We start from the raw sequence: 20,478 nt of genomic DNA on the forward strand, positions 1-20,478 counted from the left end.
TTTCTAGACTTAGTGTGCTATTCCCAACCCCGTGTAACTTCTATAGTCAAATCACGAGCAACCTCGAATAAGGTCCTACATCGTTCCCACGTTCTTCCTCGTTCAACTCCTCAGCTCTTGCCCTCCTTGGCATGAATCCTTTCCTCTGGAGCAAGTTGTTTTCCTTTCCCAACATTCCCTGATGATTCGCCCCTGAGTGCCTTGCAATCTTGGGAGAAATGTCCCGGTTGGTTGCAATTGAAGCATAGACTTTCTTTGGTCTTGCAGTTCACAGCTAGATGCCCCTCTCGGTTACACTTGAAGCATCTCCATCCAGTCACTGAGCACTTGTTAGCAAAATGCCCAAACTTTCCACAACGAGTACATGTCACACCTTTGTCACCAACTGGCTCCCCTCCAGTATCAGCAGTCGTTGGTTTGTAGACTCTTGAGATAAGATCTCTTCCCTTGAAACGCTGATATGGTCCCCACTTATGGTAGCTCTTCCTTCCGTTGTAGCCTTGGGAACCTGACCTCATTGGTCCCCCAGCTCCTGTTCGGTTCATTCCTCTTTGTTGATACATCGCCGTCGCCATCAATCGTTGGTGATGCTCACGTGCAGCGCGCATATAAGCGTCTTCCGCAGCCTGGTTCATCATTGCCTCGATCAGTGTAGCTATTGCCCCCGCCATCCGGTTAAGGTCCACCATCCTATATCTCATCGAACGTCCGATTAGTACTAACCATACGGTAGCACTAGACAAACCACTCAATCCGATTGAGTAGTAACGCAAGCAATTAGAACGAAAATCGCTCTGCAGACAATCAATTTTCACTCTTTGCAGAGTCACACAACCTAGCACAGAAGACCTATTCCCCAAAGACTCCCAAAAGACTCGACTAAGCTCTGATACCACAATGTAACACCCCGATTTCCAGGTGTCACTTTAGTAACCAAAAATAATCTTTACGCGGAAAACAGGTAATTTTTTTGTTTGATACCTTTTAAATCAAGCAATAGAAAGTAAAGACATAACCCAACAACTAACTAACCGATAAACAAACATATACAAATGTACAGCCTCAGCTGCACTCTCCCGTCACGCGCACACGCAGTGACTCCAAGGTAGCATGCCCGTAGGCGAATATTTTCAAACCAGAACTGTACGCAAAAACATCAAATATACCACTATCCAAGAGAAAGTCGGCCTCAAAATGGCCTAAGCAAAGACCCCTATGGTCCGACTGACTCACTGTGATCCCTCAGTAAGAGAACCACACAAAAGTCATGCGTCGGGAACCTACCCTGTCCCAAAAGCAAAACGAATCAGAGCTATTACTGTAACAACCAACTCAAAAGACTCTAACCTCCCATAACCCACACTACTATCAGCGACCCTCCCTCGATCAGGCATGAAGTCCGGGTCCTCGTCGAAAGCTCTAGTAATAGTCATTCCGCTCCGGGTCTTTCCCGCGCCACGAATCATCACGAACCGGCTGACAGACGCCTGGCAGCAGGCCGACCGCCCAAACACAAACATACAAACAAAGCCAAGGCGCTAGGGTCAACTTACAGAATACAATAGATATACAATCAACATGCGATAAAAGGGGTATATATATATATGTTGTATATATACATATAAGTTATGTATTGCCTACTCTAAGGTATATACATAACATGTTCTCGAATCTCCTACACAGTTCAATCATTAATACCTAACGATGTTCATCAACATCAAATCATCATAATCTCAACAAACCCATGAGTTAGTGTCGGTCAATACAACACAACTCGGAGTAAGTGTCGGTCAATACAACACAACTCCATCCACAGAATACACAAGGGTCTAGTGTCGGTCAATACAACACCGCCCAAACAACAAGAGCGCTAAGTGTCGGTCAATACAACACCGCTCCAACAACAAGAGAACCCAAGGGATTAGTGTCGGTCAATACAACACAACCCCATCAACAAGAGTACGTAAAGTACTCGGTGACTTTCAATCATCACCATAGCTCACCTTAGTGGCTTTCCCCAATTCCGATAACTCTCCAAACCCGCAACAAAGGTCGACTTTTCCCCGTCTTTCGTAAATGTTTTCCCCTTTAGTTCTCCTATGCTTAAACGTTAATAAAAATGATTTCAATTCAAATTAGTCAAATTATGAGTTTATTTCTCAAAGTCTAAGTTTCCCAAAGTCTCTAGTTTACAATATTCTATTCATTCTAGGATTTCCGAAAACCAACCACCCAAAAGAAGTTTCCCGGGGAAAGTCTAAGTAAACCAACGAATCCCAACAAATGGCTAAGTCCCAAACCCCTCGTTTGAACTTGCCTAGGGTTGTTCATCCAACCCGAAACATCAAAGATCACCAGATCAATGAATCTCCACTCCGAAGTCGCGTCAAAACGCACAATCCAATAAAGCACAACATCACAACATCAGTTCATCAACATAATCAACATCAAAGTAAAGCATAAGTCGAATTGATCGACGCCTATCATGCATTCATAGCTAATATATAGTAAGTTGCCCTAACCTCGAGCTGTTCCAGCTTCGCAAACAAAGTTCTCCTCAAACAATTGCTCTGAGTCTTCTAAAGTTCCCTCAACTGAACCTCGGAGAAAAACAAAGCAGAACCCAAACAAAATCGATTAGTTCGATCGCAAAACAATACATAAACGATAGACAAAGCATTAAAGCTTCAGAATAGGACAATCAGGTACGAAAAGACAAGTTTTCGAAACCGAAAAACTCCCCCCTGATGGTAATAACCCACGGCCTCAAAGGAAAAAGGGCTTCGGCTCTTTTTCTTCGATCAAATCAATTCACAAGGTAGTTTTAGGATAAAACTAAGGCAAAGAAACTGTCAGAACAATTTTCGGACAATCGGGCCGAAATACGACTATCTAGGGGCATTTTGGTCCAAAATAAAGGCTCAAAACTTCAAAGTTATCAGTTCTGAAAACAAATTTGACAGCAACGATCCTCATGACATCCGTGACAACAAATCCTAAAGGCACGAAGTCAAATTATGACTTTTCGACAATAAAGTTTCGAAATGTGAGACAAAAAGGTTTTGAAACAGTTTTTCAGATCCTGGACAACTGAATCGCAATCAGAGTTTACTGACAGAGGTTTTAGACTCAGGGGAACGTAAGGAACATAACCCAACCAAGAAATCGAAGAAATCGGACCATTTTAGAAAAAGCTCAAAACTGTGAGCACAGAAACGACTTCAAAAACGCAACAGAAACAACAATCAGAGGTAGGAATCGTGTTAGTTACCTTGATACCTAGAAGTAGGGACGAACTGCACGAAGATTGATCAAGTTTTCGCGGAAATCCCCTCCCCCCTTGCTCTCCACGAAATCAGCCACAAATGGAGGAAAAATGGAAGATATTTTGCTTTTTCGCCTATTTATAGGCGGGCGAAATCGCGGGAAAATGAAAATTTCGCGATTCCGATTTTTGCAGCACGTTCACCAAGGAATTTTAAGAGAGATTCTGGCGTCAGAAATCCAGAACTCAAAACAAATATCTATGATATGGGAAAAACGATATCGAAAATCTCAAAAGCGGTGTAAGTTAAATCTGTCCCGAAAAACTACTTTTTGCTGTGATGCTCAAACGACAAAACTTCCAACAGAAGAAAGATTGGAAATGTCGAAACAAGTCTGGCAACGCGGACGGAATCTTCGTTAGAAGTCCCGAATATAAAAAGTCTTCATCCATTGCTCGAAAATAGGGTTTCGAAGCAAAGAAATTAGCGTCGGCGGACATCCGAAAAGTGAAACCCATCGTGCGTACAGTCCAGAGTTCCGGAATGAAACGCTGGTCGATGGAAAAATAAAGAGAATCTTTAAATTTTCCGAGAGTTCGAAATCTCACTCAAAACGTTGCTTTAAGAGCGAAATAGCCTATTCTGGACACGCTCGCCATAAGGCAGGTGTGCAGACGACTCGTACTAACTCCGGAAGCAACTACGCAACATACCTCAAGTAATTCCTGAACTTTCCTCTTCATTAATCTTTCTCAAATACCAAACTCCTGTCACGCTTACGCTGATTCTACGCGTGAGTCGGAAACTTAACTTGTTCTGAAAATCCAGGTCTTACAAATATGGTTAGCCAAACAATGGTACGTCCTCAAAAGGATACACGCTTCTAGCTAACACTCATTATTTCTACGGTACCCTAAGGTAAATGTCGGTTTTCCGACCAAATTGCTTCAACAAGATAAAAGTGCCTCCTGCACCCTATGACTTCTCACGTCACGACGGCTCATCTTCTTGATGCTCGAAACTCAGGTTCTCTTTCTCTTCTCAACACTTCAAAACTCTTTTTAATGTCCTAAGTCTTCTTCTCAAAATGATTCTCTTTAAATTATCAAAGTGTTATCACTTGGATTAGTTTCATTGTGATATTTTATTCTCAAAACTCGAAGTCTTTTCTTCTTTTTCCAAAACCTATAATTTTCAAAAGATTCCCTTCTTTTAGGACTTTTTTCTGAGTTTTGTGTGTTCCCCAATATAATTGCTAATGAACTTTTAGTGTATTGATTATCCTTTTATGACTACGTGTTCAGTGAGTCATTAAGTAAACAAAGTTTTTCGGCAGTGAAATGTTCTACTAATCTAACAGTAATGAGAAAATCACATTGATGTATTTAGGGACACGTGTTAAAGATATGCCGTATTACTATATTTCCGTCTTTGTTGCAAATGCAATCATTTTTGTTCGCATATTGAAGAGGTGTAAACAACAGCTCAAAGAGATTGAAACAACAAATATGAATAAAATAGCACACACAAAATCTTATATGATAGATATTACCATCGTTACTTATAAGTACAAACTTCAGCCACAAACTTAAACCTGGAATATAACATTTGGGGTCCATGACGTAAAGTAGATATGATATAAAGTAGATGTGACAAGACATCACCAATTGTCAAATCATTCTTGGTATGCGAAATTGTGACTCGAAATTACTATTCAAAGGTGATGGGACCTGAAAGGTGATGAGAAAGGATAGGAAGACACATTGTTGGTCCGTGTGCATGCACTGATTAGTAGAGGATGGGGTAAGGCAGCGCACGACTTTAAAAGGGCATGTTGTTGAACTGTCTGATGTTCAACACTCTTTGTCAGGTGGTGACAGTTTATTTATAAAAGGAGATGCTTCCAACTTGTGTTGTCCAGCTGAAAGGGACCCTACACAGACCTTACTTGCCCGAAACTCTAGGAGACATTTAGTATGGAGATCACTACACTACCAGTTGGCTCTGAGCATATGAACGTGAGCGGATTTTGCGTTTTCTTGCTTCAACCTCAAAAAGTATATCATCAATTTTCATGTATGTTTTTTCATTTGACGGTTCCTATAAAAAGGAAATCTGAAATTGAAGATTGTTACGTACGTATGTATCCTTTATATCAATTAATAAGCTCCTTTGAGAATGTTGGAAACATTAGATAACTGACAGGCATATTAAACTTACAGATCTAGTCGACAACCGTTTCTTCTTGACAGTTGGATACATAAACTGCATTCCCGAACTTATATTTGGAGTGGAATCAATGGTTGATTTCTACCATTTGATGGGCCCACACATGTTGCAATTTGTTTGTGGCTCATTACATTTGTGCTTTGACATTAGAATATGGAGAGGTTGATGACCTTTAATCGATTATCCCTATTTGGTTAAATGAGAAAGGGTAGTGTCTGATTCTTTTCTTGAAGCTATGGTTCCTCTGGTAATGGACATTCAACTTCGATTTTTCTACCATTAAGATGTATGCTGACAAAGTCTTTTTAAATGTTTATTGTTATTTTTAATATTAGAAATAAAAAAATTGAATGTAATATCTTACGTTCAAAATAATATCAAATATGTCATAAAAATTGATATAAAATAGTTTTAAGGGTTTATTTGGAAATTAACTCAAAAATTTTGTATTTTATGTTTTCATATATACATCTAAAAGATTAAAATAGTTTTGGTATATTGATTCAAAGTAAAACAAATTAGAAAAAAAATAGTTGGAATGTAACTGAGATTAAAATAAAACTTAAATATGTGATATACATATTTAAAAAAGAAAAACAAGAGAGAAAATATGAAAATGTCTAATATATATCAACAAAGTGCTTTTATTCCATCTGTGCATGACGCGAGATCAATACTAATATTAAGTATCCAATGTATGATTTGATCCATGTTAACTATTGGAAACTAGGAATACCTTGGAAAAAGAAAATATAATTAGTCATAAAAGTGCATTAAAAGTTACATAATTGATAATTCATATCAGTGTCTTCAATGACTCATTGATTTTGTTATTAATATAGTAAAACTAAAGTCAAATTTCTAGTTTTTTTGGAAATAAGTCAATGTTTTTTTTTAAAATGAAATGTATGTTATTAATATAAGCACTTGAGCCAATAGCACCTCAAGGCGAGAATTAAGTACAATCTGAACTGAACTCGAACGACCTATGAACAAGCTGGCCCGAACGAAATAAACCCACCACCACCCCACAAAATGGCATTAAACGAAATCTCAAGATAGAGCCTCATTAAAACCTTGCTAGGCAAAACCTAGTGGAAAAAAAGTCAATGTTACTAAAGTGCCTTCAATGACTTCATTGATTTTGTTATTAAAAACATTATTCTAATGAGATACATCCTCTCTATATATAGATAGATAATACTGGTTTAAAATATACATTAATAACTAATTAATATTGTAATTAATGTAAAATTCAAAATAATTCCAGTTATATGTTGTGATAAAAAAAATATTTTAACTAATTATATATTTTTTATATGTATTATAAGCTTACAAGTTCATATGTCTATTATAAGTTTAACATTTAATATGTAATATAATTAATAATAGCTAACAATGTGTAATACAATTGGTACATAGTTATGCTTATTAAGTACTCCCTCCGGTCCTATTTATAAGCAACAAAAAAAAATTCACATAGTTTAAGAAATGTAGTAAAACTAGATAAAATGCATTAAATTTGTCTTGAATCAAAATAAACTTCCAAAATTACCCTTTGTTATTCATGTTGGAAATTGGAAAGAGAGAGAATAATTAATGAGACACATTCTACAAGTTAGAATTAATAAGGGCATCATTGGAAAAAAATAATTAATATAGTTCAAACTTTCATTTGGTTCTTATAAAAAGGACTAAAATTTTTCTTCTCTTTCATGCTTATAAATAGGACCGGAGGGAGTATCTAGTTATCTGTGTATGATATGATGCATGTCAACTGTTGGAATATCTTGGAAAAAAAAATACTACCTCCGTTCCAAAACTACTTTACTTTAAGGTTATGCACAAAGTTTAAGAGTTCATCAATTAATATTATAATTTGACTGAAACACTGTTATTTAATATGAGTTATATGAAAAAGAGAGAATGTAAATATTTAGTCAACTAATTGGTGAGAATTGTGATTGGTGGAAATAAGAGGTGGTACTGAAGAGATACAATATTAAATGAAGGCATGAATGAAAGAAAATTGGATAACGTGCTTTGGATATTTAAAACAAAAACAGTTTAGAACAAAACAAAAAAAAACCAAAACTACAATAGTTTTGGAACAGATGAAGTATATAATTAATCATTAATGTTCATTAATATAACTATTAAGTGCATTAAATGTTACATAATTAGTAATGCATATAAAGTGTCTTCCATGACTCATTGATTTTGTTATTAATATAGTAAAACTAAAGTTAAATTTCTAGTTTTTTTTTGGAAATAAGTCAATTTTACTAAAGTTCCTTCAATGCTTCATTGATTTTGTTATTAAAAATATTATTCTCATGAGATACATCATCTCTATATATAGATAGATATAATATATCATTAAAAGAGACATTAATAACTAATTAATATTGCAATTAATGTAATTCAAAATAATTTCAGTTATATGTTGTTATATCAAGAAATTATAAATTTTTTAATGATCATTCATACGAGTTTCGTAATACTATATTTTTCTCAGAAATATTTAATTTTCTTTTTTACATCTAAAACATTTTAAAAAGGAAAAAATTTTTAGCTTTTAAAAATTATTATTTTAAAAATATCTGAAAATAAATTATTTGTAAAATAAGAAATGACAAGCAAGAATTATGTATAATATTTAATGGAAATTAATTTTGTATACTTAATCAAATATTAATCATATAAGGTTATATATGTAATTAAAATTATGATTATATTCTAATGGCTTGGAGTTACCAAACACAGCACACAAAATATTTGGTTTTATATTTAGTTAATACGCATAAAGAGTCTTCAAATACTCATTGATTTTGTATTTAATGGTAAAACTCAAGTCAAATTTACCCTTTTTTTTGAAAATAAGTCAACTTATATATATATATGTAAATGTATATATATATATCATTAAAATTGTCATTAATTTAAGGTTCAAAACAATTTCAATTATTATCAATATATCCCAAAATGATAAATTGTTTATTTTTGCGCTCCACGTTTTATTCGATACATTGAAAAGTTAAATTGCACATTCCAATGTGCAAAATAATAAATATTCAAGTAGCCAACGCGCTTATTGTTGAAGGTAATAATTTTTTTTTTAAGTGTACTATAACAAATATCTAATTAGTTTTAATATTATATTATATTATATTATATCATATCATATAATACTATATTATATTATATTATATTATATTATATTATATTATATTATATTATATTATATTATATTATATTATATTATATTATATTATATCATATCATATAATATTCTATTATATTATATTAAAAAAAAAATGTTTCACTTTTGTTGTAAAAAAATTCACATTAGGTAAGAAAGACAAAAAGTTCGTCATGTGGCAGTTCCATGATCTCTCTTCTATATAAAGCCCCCTTCAGACTTCCTACTTCAGAAATTTTCTAACCAACAACAGTTCCAACCAAATTCTTCCTAAGCATATTCAGAAACACCCAGATAGAGAGAATGAAAAAACAAAAAGTGGCACCTGGCCACTGCCCAACCTAGTGCCTTCTTCTCTCATCACCACCACCACCACCACCACCTCCACCACCACCACCACCACCACCACCACCACCACCACTCCCAATGCTTCCAATCTAAACAAACCCTTCACATTTTGATTACATGATATAATAGTATTATGAGTAACAACAACAACATGGATCCTCTTCCCAGTCCTGAACACTCTAACCACCCTAATTTCCTACCCGCACCACCCGGAATCCCAACCCCAATTCTGACACCGAAGCTTGAACCTTTAGACGAATGGGTCACCACAACCCAAGATCCGACCCGCACCGATTTCTCCAACGGGACCCACCAATTCAACCTCAACTTCTTCGCCGATGAAACCCTAGCCGCTTCAATCGACGGCGGCAACGCCGACGACGACAACAACGGCAACTCACTGTACTCCGACTTCAACCGAGTCACCGACCTGTTCCGAACCGCGTTCACGACGGGGTTGCAGCAATGCCAGAACGATGACGTTTCGGACCCGAACTCGCGCGCGATCGTTCCGGTGCCTGCGGAGGATAGCGTCGAAGCGCCTCCGTCGGCTGTGGTCTCGGTGGCGCGGCAGCGGCGGTGGAAGGAGCTTGTGAGGGTGACGGATGCCGGCGTGGGGGAGCTTCAGCATTTCCGCGACGTGGTTCGGAGGACGAGGATGGTGTACGATTCGCTCCGGGTGCTGGCTGCGGCGGAGGAAGAGCGGAGGGTGGATACGCGGAGGGCGAGGAGCGATTTGAGGGCTTCAGGGTTGATGAGGACTTGTGGTTTGTGGCTGAATCGCGATAAGAGAATCGTTGGTGCGATTCCTGGGATTTGCATTGGTGATGTGTTTTTTTACAGAATGGAGTTGGTTGTTGTTGGTTTGCACGGTCAACCACAGGCTGGGATTGATTACTTGCCTGCTAGCATGAGTTCCAATGGTGAACCAATTGCAACGAGTGTGATAGTTTCGGGTGGTTATGAGGATGATGTGGATGAGGGTGATGTGATCATCTATTCTGGGCATGGTGGCCAGGACAAGCATTCAAGGCAGGTTTTTCATCAGAAATTGGAAGGAGGGAACCTTGCCATGGAGAGAAGCATGCATTATGGGGTCGAGGTGAGGGTTGTTCGAGGTGTTCGCTGTGAGGGCACTCTCTCTGCTTCTGGTAAGGTTTATGTTTATGATGGCTTGTATAGGATTACTGAGTGCTGGTTTGATGTTGGGAAGTCTGGTTTCGGTGTTTACAAGTATAAGCTGTGGAGGATTGAGGGTCAGCCTAAGATGGGGAGTGCGATTTTGAAGGAGGCTCTTATGCTGAGAAGGGATCCGATGTGTATTAACCCGACATATTACATGTCTCTTGATATTTCCAATAAGAAAGAAAATGTTGCTGTGAGGCTCGTTAATGACATCGATCGAAATCCCGAGCCTCTTCTTTATGAGTATCTTGTGAGGACTACTTTTCCGCAGTTTGTGTTTCATCAGAGTGGGAAGGCTACCGGTTGTGAGTGCGTGGACGGGTGTGTGGATGGATGCCTTTGTTCCATGAAGAATGGAGGGGAGTTTCCTTATAGTCAAAGTGGTGTTCTGTTGAGAGGGAAACCTTTAATATTTGAATGTGGCCCCTTTTGTAGTTGTCCTCCTCACTGTAGGAACCGTGTCACGCAGAAGGGGCTGAAAAATAGGCTTGAAGTGATTAGATCCAGGGAGACTGGTTGGGGAGTTAGGTCCTTGGACCTTATTCAAGCTGGCGCTTTTATCTGCGAGTACACAGGGGTTGTTCTGACTACAGAGCAAGCCAAAATTTTGACAATGAATGGTGATACATTGATATATCCTGGTCGGTTTTCTGAGAGGTGGGCAGAATGGGGGGATTTATCTCTGATAGACTCCACTTATGAACGTCCGAAGTATCCGTCAATTCCTCCTTTAGATTTTGCTATGGATGTATCAAGAATGAGGAATGTTGCGTGCTATATTAGTCACAGTTCAACTCCTAATGTGTTGGTTCAGTATGTTCTGTTTGATCACAATAATTTGATGTTCCCTCACCTTATGCTATTCGCAATGGAAAACATCCCTCCAATGAGAGAGCTCAGCCTTGATTATGGGGTAGCTGATGAGTTTACCGGCAAACTATCCATATGTAACTGAAAGATTTGGAAGGAATGTACACCTTATAATTGCTGAAGTTGAGTTTTGGGCATTGTTCTCAAAGGTGAAGCCAATTTATTTCATTGAACTTATTTGTTTTCACCATCATGTTCCATCTGATTTTTATTTTGCCTTTCTCTCGTGCTTTGTCCAATCTTCAATGTAAACTCTCTCAACCATAGGAGTTATTGGCATATTAGTCATTGCAAATTATTATGTATTGTGACTTCAAGGATTGTGATAATACTTTTACAGAACTGATAAATACAAAAGCCTGCTTCGCAAACTGATTATTATCATGGTAACTCTGGTATATCATATATGAACCTTCAATTTAGTTTCTTCTGCTTCAAGCAGTTCAAACCTGTTTGCTTATGTCTTTCCCCGCTGTGTGTGTATTTAGATAGCACCTATAGTTTATTGGTGCTATATTATTTAACATATGCTCTTAGAACTCTCCTTTACCAAGATCCCTCTTTTCAAGATCAGCTTCTTTGCTAAATGATTCATTTTATTTACAGTCACATCATGTTATGTATTATCAATTGAAAAATATTATGTTCACACTTATCCACCTACACTTCATAGGGAGAGAGATAGAAAGAGAAGAGAGAGAATTGAGAGATAAGATAAGTGATTGATAGGATGAGGTTCTTTGTTAATTATTTGTTGGATTCGAGCCAGTCCTTTGTACTCGTGTTAGAGATAAAGAAAACGTATCTATCTGCTAAAACAGAAGGAATGTATGCATAAACTATAAACTATTATGAAGTTATTCTTTATCAAAGCTAGCAGCATTTGCTTTGGGAAACAATATATGGTATGGGAAGTGTTTGTTATCATTAATAGTGCATGATATACAGCTTTCAATGATATCAATAGGTCTTGGTTTATCCTTTTGAATTGGACTACAACAGCAACAACAACCACCAAGGCTTTTACTCACTAGGTGGGCTAGGTTACAGGAATCAAATAGTGTCATTATGAATTAAGTGAATGTTGAATTGAACTATCTATCAATATTTTATTGGCTGAACTACAAAAAGAATTTGCTTTTTATTTCTATTGTTCAGTTTGATGGGGTTAAAAATGGGGATGAAACTTTCATGGCTAGGTTTTATTAGTAAATTCCATTGAAAAATGCTCCATGAAATTTTCAGCCTGGTTCCAAACTAGTCATATAAGCTTAAAACAAGCAGCTCAATACTTTAAATAATTCATTTTCAACTGGCTAACAATCTTATAGATGTAGATTACAGTTTGCTACTAGTTATCTTTCTGCTCTTCATTATACCCCATACAAGGTGCTAATGACTAAAGTCTTCCCTCCAAATCCAATAATTGGACCAGTGAACTGAAAAGACAAAGTAAAGGTTGGATCAAGAAGAGAACTAAAAGAACTGAAAATGGAAAATGTATAGGAGATCCTTAAGTTATCACTTAAAGATAAGAAAGATGTTTTAAGGTCATTGAGATTATTGATAAATAGATGATGGTCTAAGATGATCTTTGATTCAGCGGATTATGGGGCAAACTATTGGAAGTTGCCATTATAGGCTACCTCTCTTGAATCTGTTTTTGCTAATCAGTGAGATCATCTTCAACTTGTGATAGGGAGAAACCTCCATAGGACGGCCGCACAGCCAGGATAGGCTCAAGCAGTGGAGGCGTAAACTGCTATAGGCAGTTAAGAGCAGTTAGTGGGTTAGAAACTGTTGGGTTAGTTATTATTAGTTAGTTACATCAGTTTATGTTAGTTATGTTCTATCAAAATTGCCTAGGGAGAGAACTGGCTCTCGAAGATCCGGAGTTTGTACAATTATTCTCCAGTATTCTGTCCTTATCAACTTACCTCCATGCTTGCATGGTAGAAATTAAGACAGACTAAAAATGTTAGAACTCTTGCTTTAATTAAATATCAATGTTGAATATATCTTTCTTTTCACCCAAGTTAGTACCCAGTAATGATAAATTAGACTATTATTGAATTTTTCCCTCCTCTACTTGAACAGAAGCTTATCTGCTTTAGTATTTTGTATTGAACTACTGTGATTTCATTCCATGCTTTTCCTAAGTATAAATCAGTCAGCAATTTTGTGTTGGTCTTGTATTTTACATCCTTTCCTGTTTTGCTCATTACATTATCCCCGATCGTTGTGCTATTAGTATTATTCATATTTAAGTCTGCTGATTTGTGTTAATGTTCATTTGCAGATATACAAATTGATGTATCCACCAAAAAAAATGTATTTACCAAAACAGATATGATGCAGCAAAACTTCCATAGGATTTCAACCTCAGGAGTTTACAAGGATCAGTGGAATTAATTGTTGTATAATTCTTGTAAGGGTATCAAACATGTCAATATGATTTATTATACTGTGCTGGTTTTATCTAACTCTCGTCGGCTAGTACAATGCGCCCCTCTTGGTTTGATAGATCAGGAATGCGTTTCGATACTAGTTGAATACATCGTGAACCGACTTTCATCCAATTCTATAAGAATAGTTTCTTTTCTATAAGAATAGTTTCTTTTCGTTCACATTGTCTTAAAGCAGGTACTAACGTACATTTGTACTAGTGTCAAAAGGTATCCAAACATACTTAGTTCCCTGTGCACTTCAATCTTGAATACTTCCATAATTTTCTCTTTTGATGATATTTCTATTTTTTGTTTATTCCCTCTTTAGGCGAAGCATTTTCTTGTTTATTCCATAAGCTTGTATAGGGATATGATGTTTATGGTTGATAATGATAGATGAATACCATGCAGCTTTTTAATTGGTTATTATGATTGGGCATCTGGTTACATAAATTGCAGGGAATAGCTAATGCTACATAAGACCATGTATGATGACTACCTTGTACTCCCTCTCTTTCAATATAAGACTCCACCTAGAGAAGATGCACACATATTAAGAAATGCAATTAACTTTGTTAGGGGATGTATCATATGAGAAAGATGTTCTTATGTGAGAAAATGAGAATAAATCATGACCGTTAGATCATGTCATGAACGATCCAGATTAAAACAATTTAATACTCACATGATCAATTAAAAAAGTCATGTGACTTAATGTTTTAATCTGGACCGTTCATGATTAGATCTAACGGTCATGATTTATTCTCATGTTCTCACATAAGAACACCTTTCTCACATGATACATCCTCAACTTTGTTAACTTTTTAAAACATATTATTTGTTTCTCTATTTTACCCTTAACAATGTACTTCTATCTCTCTTCATTTACTCATAGGACACTATATGTAAAAACATCAATTAATACTCTATTGGATTTTTAAGTGGACAGTTATTATGAAACAATTTTTTTTTCTCTAAGTGGACAATTATTATGAAACTGATGGACATTGATGAAAACAAATTGTTGTAAATTTATTCTCGCAAAAATCAAAATATATAATATATAATATATGTAAATTGTATAGTATAAGAATGGTATATGGTATAAGTATGGAGTCGTCATCAATTTATTTAGGAAAATTGGAAATCCTCAAATAATAATAATAATAATAATAATAATTATTTAGGGAAATTGAAGATCCTCAAATAATAATTATTGAATTGGTCTGCAACTTAGTTTTGAATTTGGGAATCACTTTAACGGTTAACTCTAATTGTTTGCTGTCAATACAAAAACTTCAAAAATATTTTTTTTTCCCAACAAGGTTTTGTTTTTAATATTTTTATGATTTAATATTTATAGAATAGAGGAAAGATGTTTTTGTAATTTTCTTAAAAAGATATTTTAAAGTGTTTTTATGAAGTCTTTGCATGTTTTATGGATTTTATACTTTTGTGATAAACAAAAGTATATTTTTGAATTTTGGACGATTAAGATTTTACACATGTTTACAATGAGTCTAATACTGGATTTTACCATGTTTACATCATGGTGCTCAGCTATGATGTGTTATAATGGTAGAGGGTTGCATCCTCAATGGACTTCTATTAGTTGGGCCAAAAATAGCTAGTTTCATTATATTGCTCTTTTATGAATATTAGTTTAATAGTTCTAGTATTTTATTATACCTTATGATCTAGAATATTCTATTTCCTAGGATGGTGCCACATGTAAGGTCACCTTTCATTCCTTAAGAGGATAGATAGTATAAGTTGTATTGCTTCCATGGTGAAATGTTAACAAGAAAATTGACAAACTTTTATTTTATCTTCTTTTCTTAGTTTTCTTTTGGTTTTCTTCATTTGATTTTACTTGGTAGAGTTTCTCTCTACCAAGTTGGTGCTTTCATGGTTGATCTCTTGCTTCCCACACGGTTACATCCAGTGATGTTTTCTCCAGATTTTCATCTTGCACCGTTTCACTCGGAGGTGCTTCATAATGGTGGATTTTCTGAGCAACATTCTGCTGATTCTGGGTTCACATATCCAGTTGCCCACCAGCACAACAAGCAACCTTCAATTCCACCACAACCCCCACCATATCCTCATTACCAAACCTCTTCCTACACCCAATCTGCCACACACTATTCCTACAACCCCAATCCATTTTCCCTCTCCCACGTATCACAAAACAGTACCCACTACCAACCATACCACTACACCCATCCAAACCCAAACTCTGAATATGCTTCACCTTTCCCACCCTATTACTCACACTACCCCCAACCGGTTACAGACCCTTACCCCCAGATTAACCAGTACAACCCACAACCTACTCCATATTATTACCCACACCATAACCCACATATTTCACGAGTTCAGACGCACAAGACCAAGGATAGCTCAAAACTTCCCTCATTCGATGGAGCAAACCCAAGTTCTTGGCTATTGGAGGTTGGATTATACTTTCTTCAGAATCCCTACCCATGGGAAACCCGTTTCCAACTGCTTGCTCAGTGCATGCGAGGACAAGCTTTAACATGGTTTCAGGTAATGCAAGATCAGATTGATTCATGGGAGAAATTCCGGGATGACTTCAAGTGGCAATTTATAACAAATAGTGTTGTCTACAAAACTGGAAGCAACCGATCAAAGACCTCTACCGCACAGTCATTTACCGACCTGTTCCAATCTGCAAACGTGGTTCCAACTACAAGCTCCTCTGAGAGAATCATTGAGCCGATGGTGGTTGTACAAGAGGTTATTGTCGAAGAGAAACAAGCTACTGCAAAAGCCACATAACGACTATTTTGACTCACATTGCATGCAATTAATTCCACATAGCCTAGATTGGAAAGTGTTTCGATCACTGTTTACAAAATCAGAAACAAGACTTTTTGAATTCCATGATATAATTAGGAAACAGTTTGATCCTGGCATTGTTCATGTGGTTGCTATTTGGGATTCGCTAGTTCTTATTTTGAATCATGACTACCTCAACTTCTCAAACCCTGTTACACGAGGATCAGTTTTGCATTTAGCCATAGATAATTGGCTGCCATGTAGTTCACTCCCGAATTATGGGACTGATACGCATTGCCTCAGGAAGTTTCACAGATGTCCTTGTCTCACAGAGATATACAACCAAATGATGGGTATTGCTTCTGCGTCCAGTGTGGGCATTGCTCTTGCAGTTGCTTCGTCTGAACATGGACACCAGGTTGTTTACATGTCTGATTGTGTTGTTAACTCATTATTCCTTAATTCAGTTTTGTCTAAATTTGACTCTTTTTCTAAAAACACAAACCAATTGTTCAATCAAATGCATGAGAGGAAACTACTTGATAAAATGCATGAGAAGCAATTTATGCAGATATATGTTGATGTTTGTTTTGAAAATCAAGTTCTGAATGGGTTACATGAAATGGTTATTAAACTGTTTGATCCTGGAATTACAAATGTAGTTGACATGCTAGCCATTGAAGACTTCTATGAACATACTATTGGAGTTACAGAACTGAGTTACCTAGGCCATGCTATCAGTAAAGCCAGTCATGATTGGTTTGCTAGGCGTTCTCACTTGCTTGTTGTTTGCTCAGTTACATGTTCACTCAATGCCTTAACAGACTCAAGTTTTTAAGCTTAGAATATATTAATTAAATTCATATTCACGATTAGGTTTCGATGTATCGTGACGGAAACCTGAACAAGTGTTTACCAAATGGACTAAATTTATGAAGGAGAAAGTTCAGGAAAAAACTAAGAATAGTATTAAAGTCGATATAAGTTATAACGCGAGTCTTATTCGCTTACGCCTAGGGCAAGAGCGTTAGTAAACGATTAATTTACCCTTAAATCACTATAGGAACTAATTCCAAAAAAAATCTTCAGAGGAATGTTAGAATTTCTCTTAATCCTTTCCATGACAAGCGTTTCGATATGAAACCCTGAGATATACGAACGTCCGATTCCAATTCTCGGAGGTTTGCCGAAACTAAATCCCTGATAGCTCAAGAACCTTAAAATAAACTGTCGATGAAGACCTTTTCTATTCAGAGCTTCAAACGAAGATTTCACATGCGTACGCCTATTTCTTTCGATGTTTTGAATCTTTCTTCAGAACGAAGTTTTCCCATTCGACATCAATTGCAAAAAGTAGTTTTTCGGGATAAATCGATTCACACCGACTTTGGATCGTTTGCTTTAATTCCAAGAAACCTGTTTCGAGTTCTGGAATTCTGTCGCCAGAACCTATCTTAGAATTCACAGAGGAATGCGCAGGAAAAATAGGAATCGCGAAATATTCATTTTCCCGCATTTTCCATTACCTATAAATAGCAAAAAAAATGAAAATTTCTCACCACCACCATTGAAGAGGCCGCGAGCTTGAGAGGAGAGGGAGGAGAAAAGATTTTCGCCGTTTCTTGCCTGATCGTCTCACTGACAGTTGCTACGCGTAGACATCGAGGTATAGTTGCTATTCCATACTTCTGATCGTCAATTCCGTCGTTTTTCTCTATGTTTTTATGTGCTCAAAGTTTCGAGCTTTTTGTAAAACTGTCCTAATAACTTGATTTCAGTGTCTAAACTTAATGCCTACATGCCCAAGAGCATGAATATCCGGGTTTTTTCTGCTGAATCTTGCCGAATTGCCGTCGATTTCAATTCTGCTCGAAAAAACCCATTTTTGGCCAAAGCTTCGTCCTTTAGGCTTAAAACTCTCGACTGAGCTTAGCGCTAGTAGGATTAGTTGTCATAAACGTCGTTGGTGACGTCCCTATCTAATTTTTTTTTCGAAATTCCAATTTTGAAATTCCGAGCTAAAAACACTGACCAAAATACCCCTGCGACAGTTTTCGATCCGATAATTTTTCCGAGCTTTAATTCGCCTTAGTTTGACTAATGATAACATAGGAACCAAGTTTGATCGAAGAAAAATCGGCGCACACAATTAATGTGTGTGGCCGAGAGCAACCTCCAAGGGGGGGAGGAAAATTCGTTTTTCGAAAACTTGTCTTAACGCGTTAGATTATCGTACTTCGGAGTTTATGATGCTTCGTGTAACCTTAGTAATTATTGTTTGCTGAGTTTCTGACTGATTGAGATTGAATTATGTGGTTTTCGCTCAAAGGTTCAATTGTGGAAACTTTGGGGTTAACTGAACAAGCTTGTGAGGGAGACCTACACCGCGAGACTGGAACAACTGGAGGTTAGAACAACTTACTTACTAGCTATTTGTATTGTAGGCGTCGATAACTTCGACTTGAATATTGCTTGATATTGAAGATTGCATTGAATGTTGATTATCGCTTTGAACTGGAAAATGTTTTCTGGAGGCTTCGACCGAGTGAACTTATATGAGACGTGTGTCTCCGTTTTCTGAGAGGCTTCGGCTGTTTACTGGTTTCTGTCTTACGATTTCCGCACAGAATTATTGTCGTATTGCTTCTTATAGCTTGAGATATTGATATTGTTGTCGAATCGTGCACTTTGACGCGATTGCGAAGTGCAGGACATTTGAATTGATTCTTTTGATCATTCGGGTTGAAAGAATAACCCTAGGCAGGTCCTGACCTGAGGTCTGAGATCTAGCCCTCTTTGAAATACTTAGACTTTTCCCGGGGATTATATTTGGGGGATTTGGGAAACTTCGAATAGTTAGAATTTGGAACATGAGAACTTATGGAACTTGGATTTCGATAAAAAACCTCATAACCTGATTAACTCAACTTGAAATGCTTTGATTAATTAACGAGACCTTTAGGGAAACTTAAGAGTTGGAAATGATTGTGAAAAAAGGGAAATAGTCGAAAAGCCTTGAACCATAGTGACCAGGGAAATGTCACTAAGAGCAATATGTACTCCGGCTTATCACAGCCTAATCACAAAGACGACTTTGACCTTCGGGTACTTTCAAATTGGGATTTGTAATTAAACACGTACGAGCGAGGACGATTCGATGTTTAGCTAACCATATTGCGTCTTGCATATACTCGGGGTTGGGACGGTCGAAAGACTGGGCCTTCACGAAGAACACCAAGAGTGTATCTTCGGCATAGCGGGCGCAAATCCGTGTGTTCAACCCGACGGGTTGGACCGATTCGGCAATAGTAGTTGACATGCGCGAGTCTGTATATTCAATCTAATGGATTGGATCGATTCGGCAAGAGTCACGCAGGCACGCGTGAGTCCGTACATTCAATCCGATGGATTGGATCGATTCAGCGATTGCCATTTAAACTCGCGTGAGTCCGTATATTCAATCCGATGGATTGGATCGATTCAGCGACAACCTTTCGACACGCGCGGATCCGTATGTTCAATCGATGGATTGAATGCGCGCAACGTCCGTATGTTCGACTCTATTGAGTGAACCGACTTGGCGTTGTCATTTGTTGCGTGTGCGAGTCTGTATGTTCAACCCGATGGGTTGGATCGACTTGACATGCCTATTTATTGGGACCATCTTTTGAATTGACATTGCATACATAAATGCACCATAACTTGGATTGTCGAGATATTGCTTATTGAGTTGTTGAGCCATTGTTTATTGAACTGTTGAGGTAGCAGATATTGAATTGTTTATTAGAGCCTTGATAACATGCTAAGTATATACCTTAAGATAGACAACTGAGAACCTATATAAGTATATACCCCCCTTTATCGCATGCTGTTTGTATATCTATTGTATTCAGTAAGTTGACCCTAGCGCCTTGGCTTTGTTTGTATGTTTGTGTTTGGGTGGTCGGCCTGCTGCCAGGCGTCCGTCAGTCGGTTCGTGATGATTCTTCACTCGAGGAGGACCAGGAGCGTAATGACCATTACTGAAGCTTTCGACGAGGACCCGAACTTCATGCATGAACGGATGAGGGTCGTTGACAGTAGTGTAGGATAGGGTTGGTTAGAGCATACTGGTAATGGGAGTTTCTGT

At 37.1% G+C, this 20,478-nt stretch overlaps 1 protein-coding gene across 1 annotated transcript; it reads left to right on the forward strand.

Moving 5' to 3' along the window:
- The first annotated feature begins 8,934 nt into the window (after positions 1 to 8,934).
- LOC130737449 (histone-lysine N-methyltransferase family member SUVH9-like) lies at positions 8,935 to 13,828 on the forward strand. The gene is made up of 2 exons (XM_057589213.1): positions 8,935 to 11,249; positions 13,400 to 13,828. Exon 1 carries the CDS (start codon positions 9,179 to 9,181, stop codon positions 11,183 to 11,185), a length of 2,007 nt encoding a protein of 668 aa, XP_057445196.1. The 5' UTR covers positions 8,935 to 9,178; the 3' UTR covers positions 11,186 to 11,249; positions 13,400 to 13,828.
- Positions 13,829 to 20,478: the final 6,650 nt, after the last annotated feature.

Source organism: Lotus japonicus, chromosome 2 (genome assembly GCF_012489685.1).
Source record: "Lotus japonicus ecotype B-129 chromosome 2, LjGifu_v1.2".
In the NCBI taxonomy this organism is placed as follows: domain Eukaryota; kingdom Viridiplantae; phylum Streptophyta; class Magnoliopsida; order Fabales; family Fabaceae; genus Lotus; species Lotus japonicus.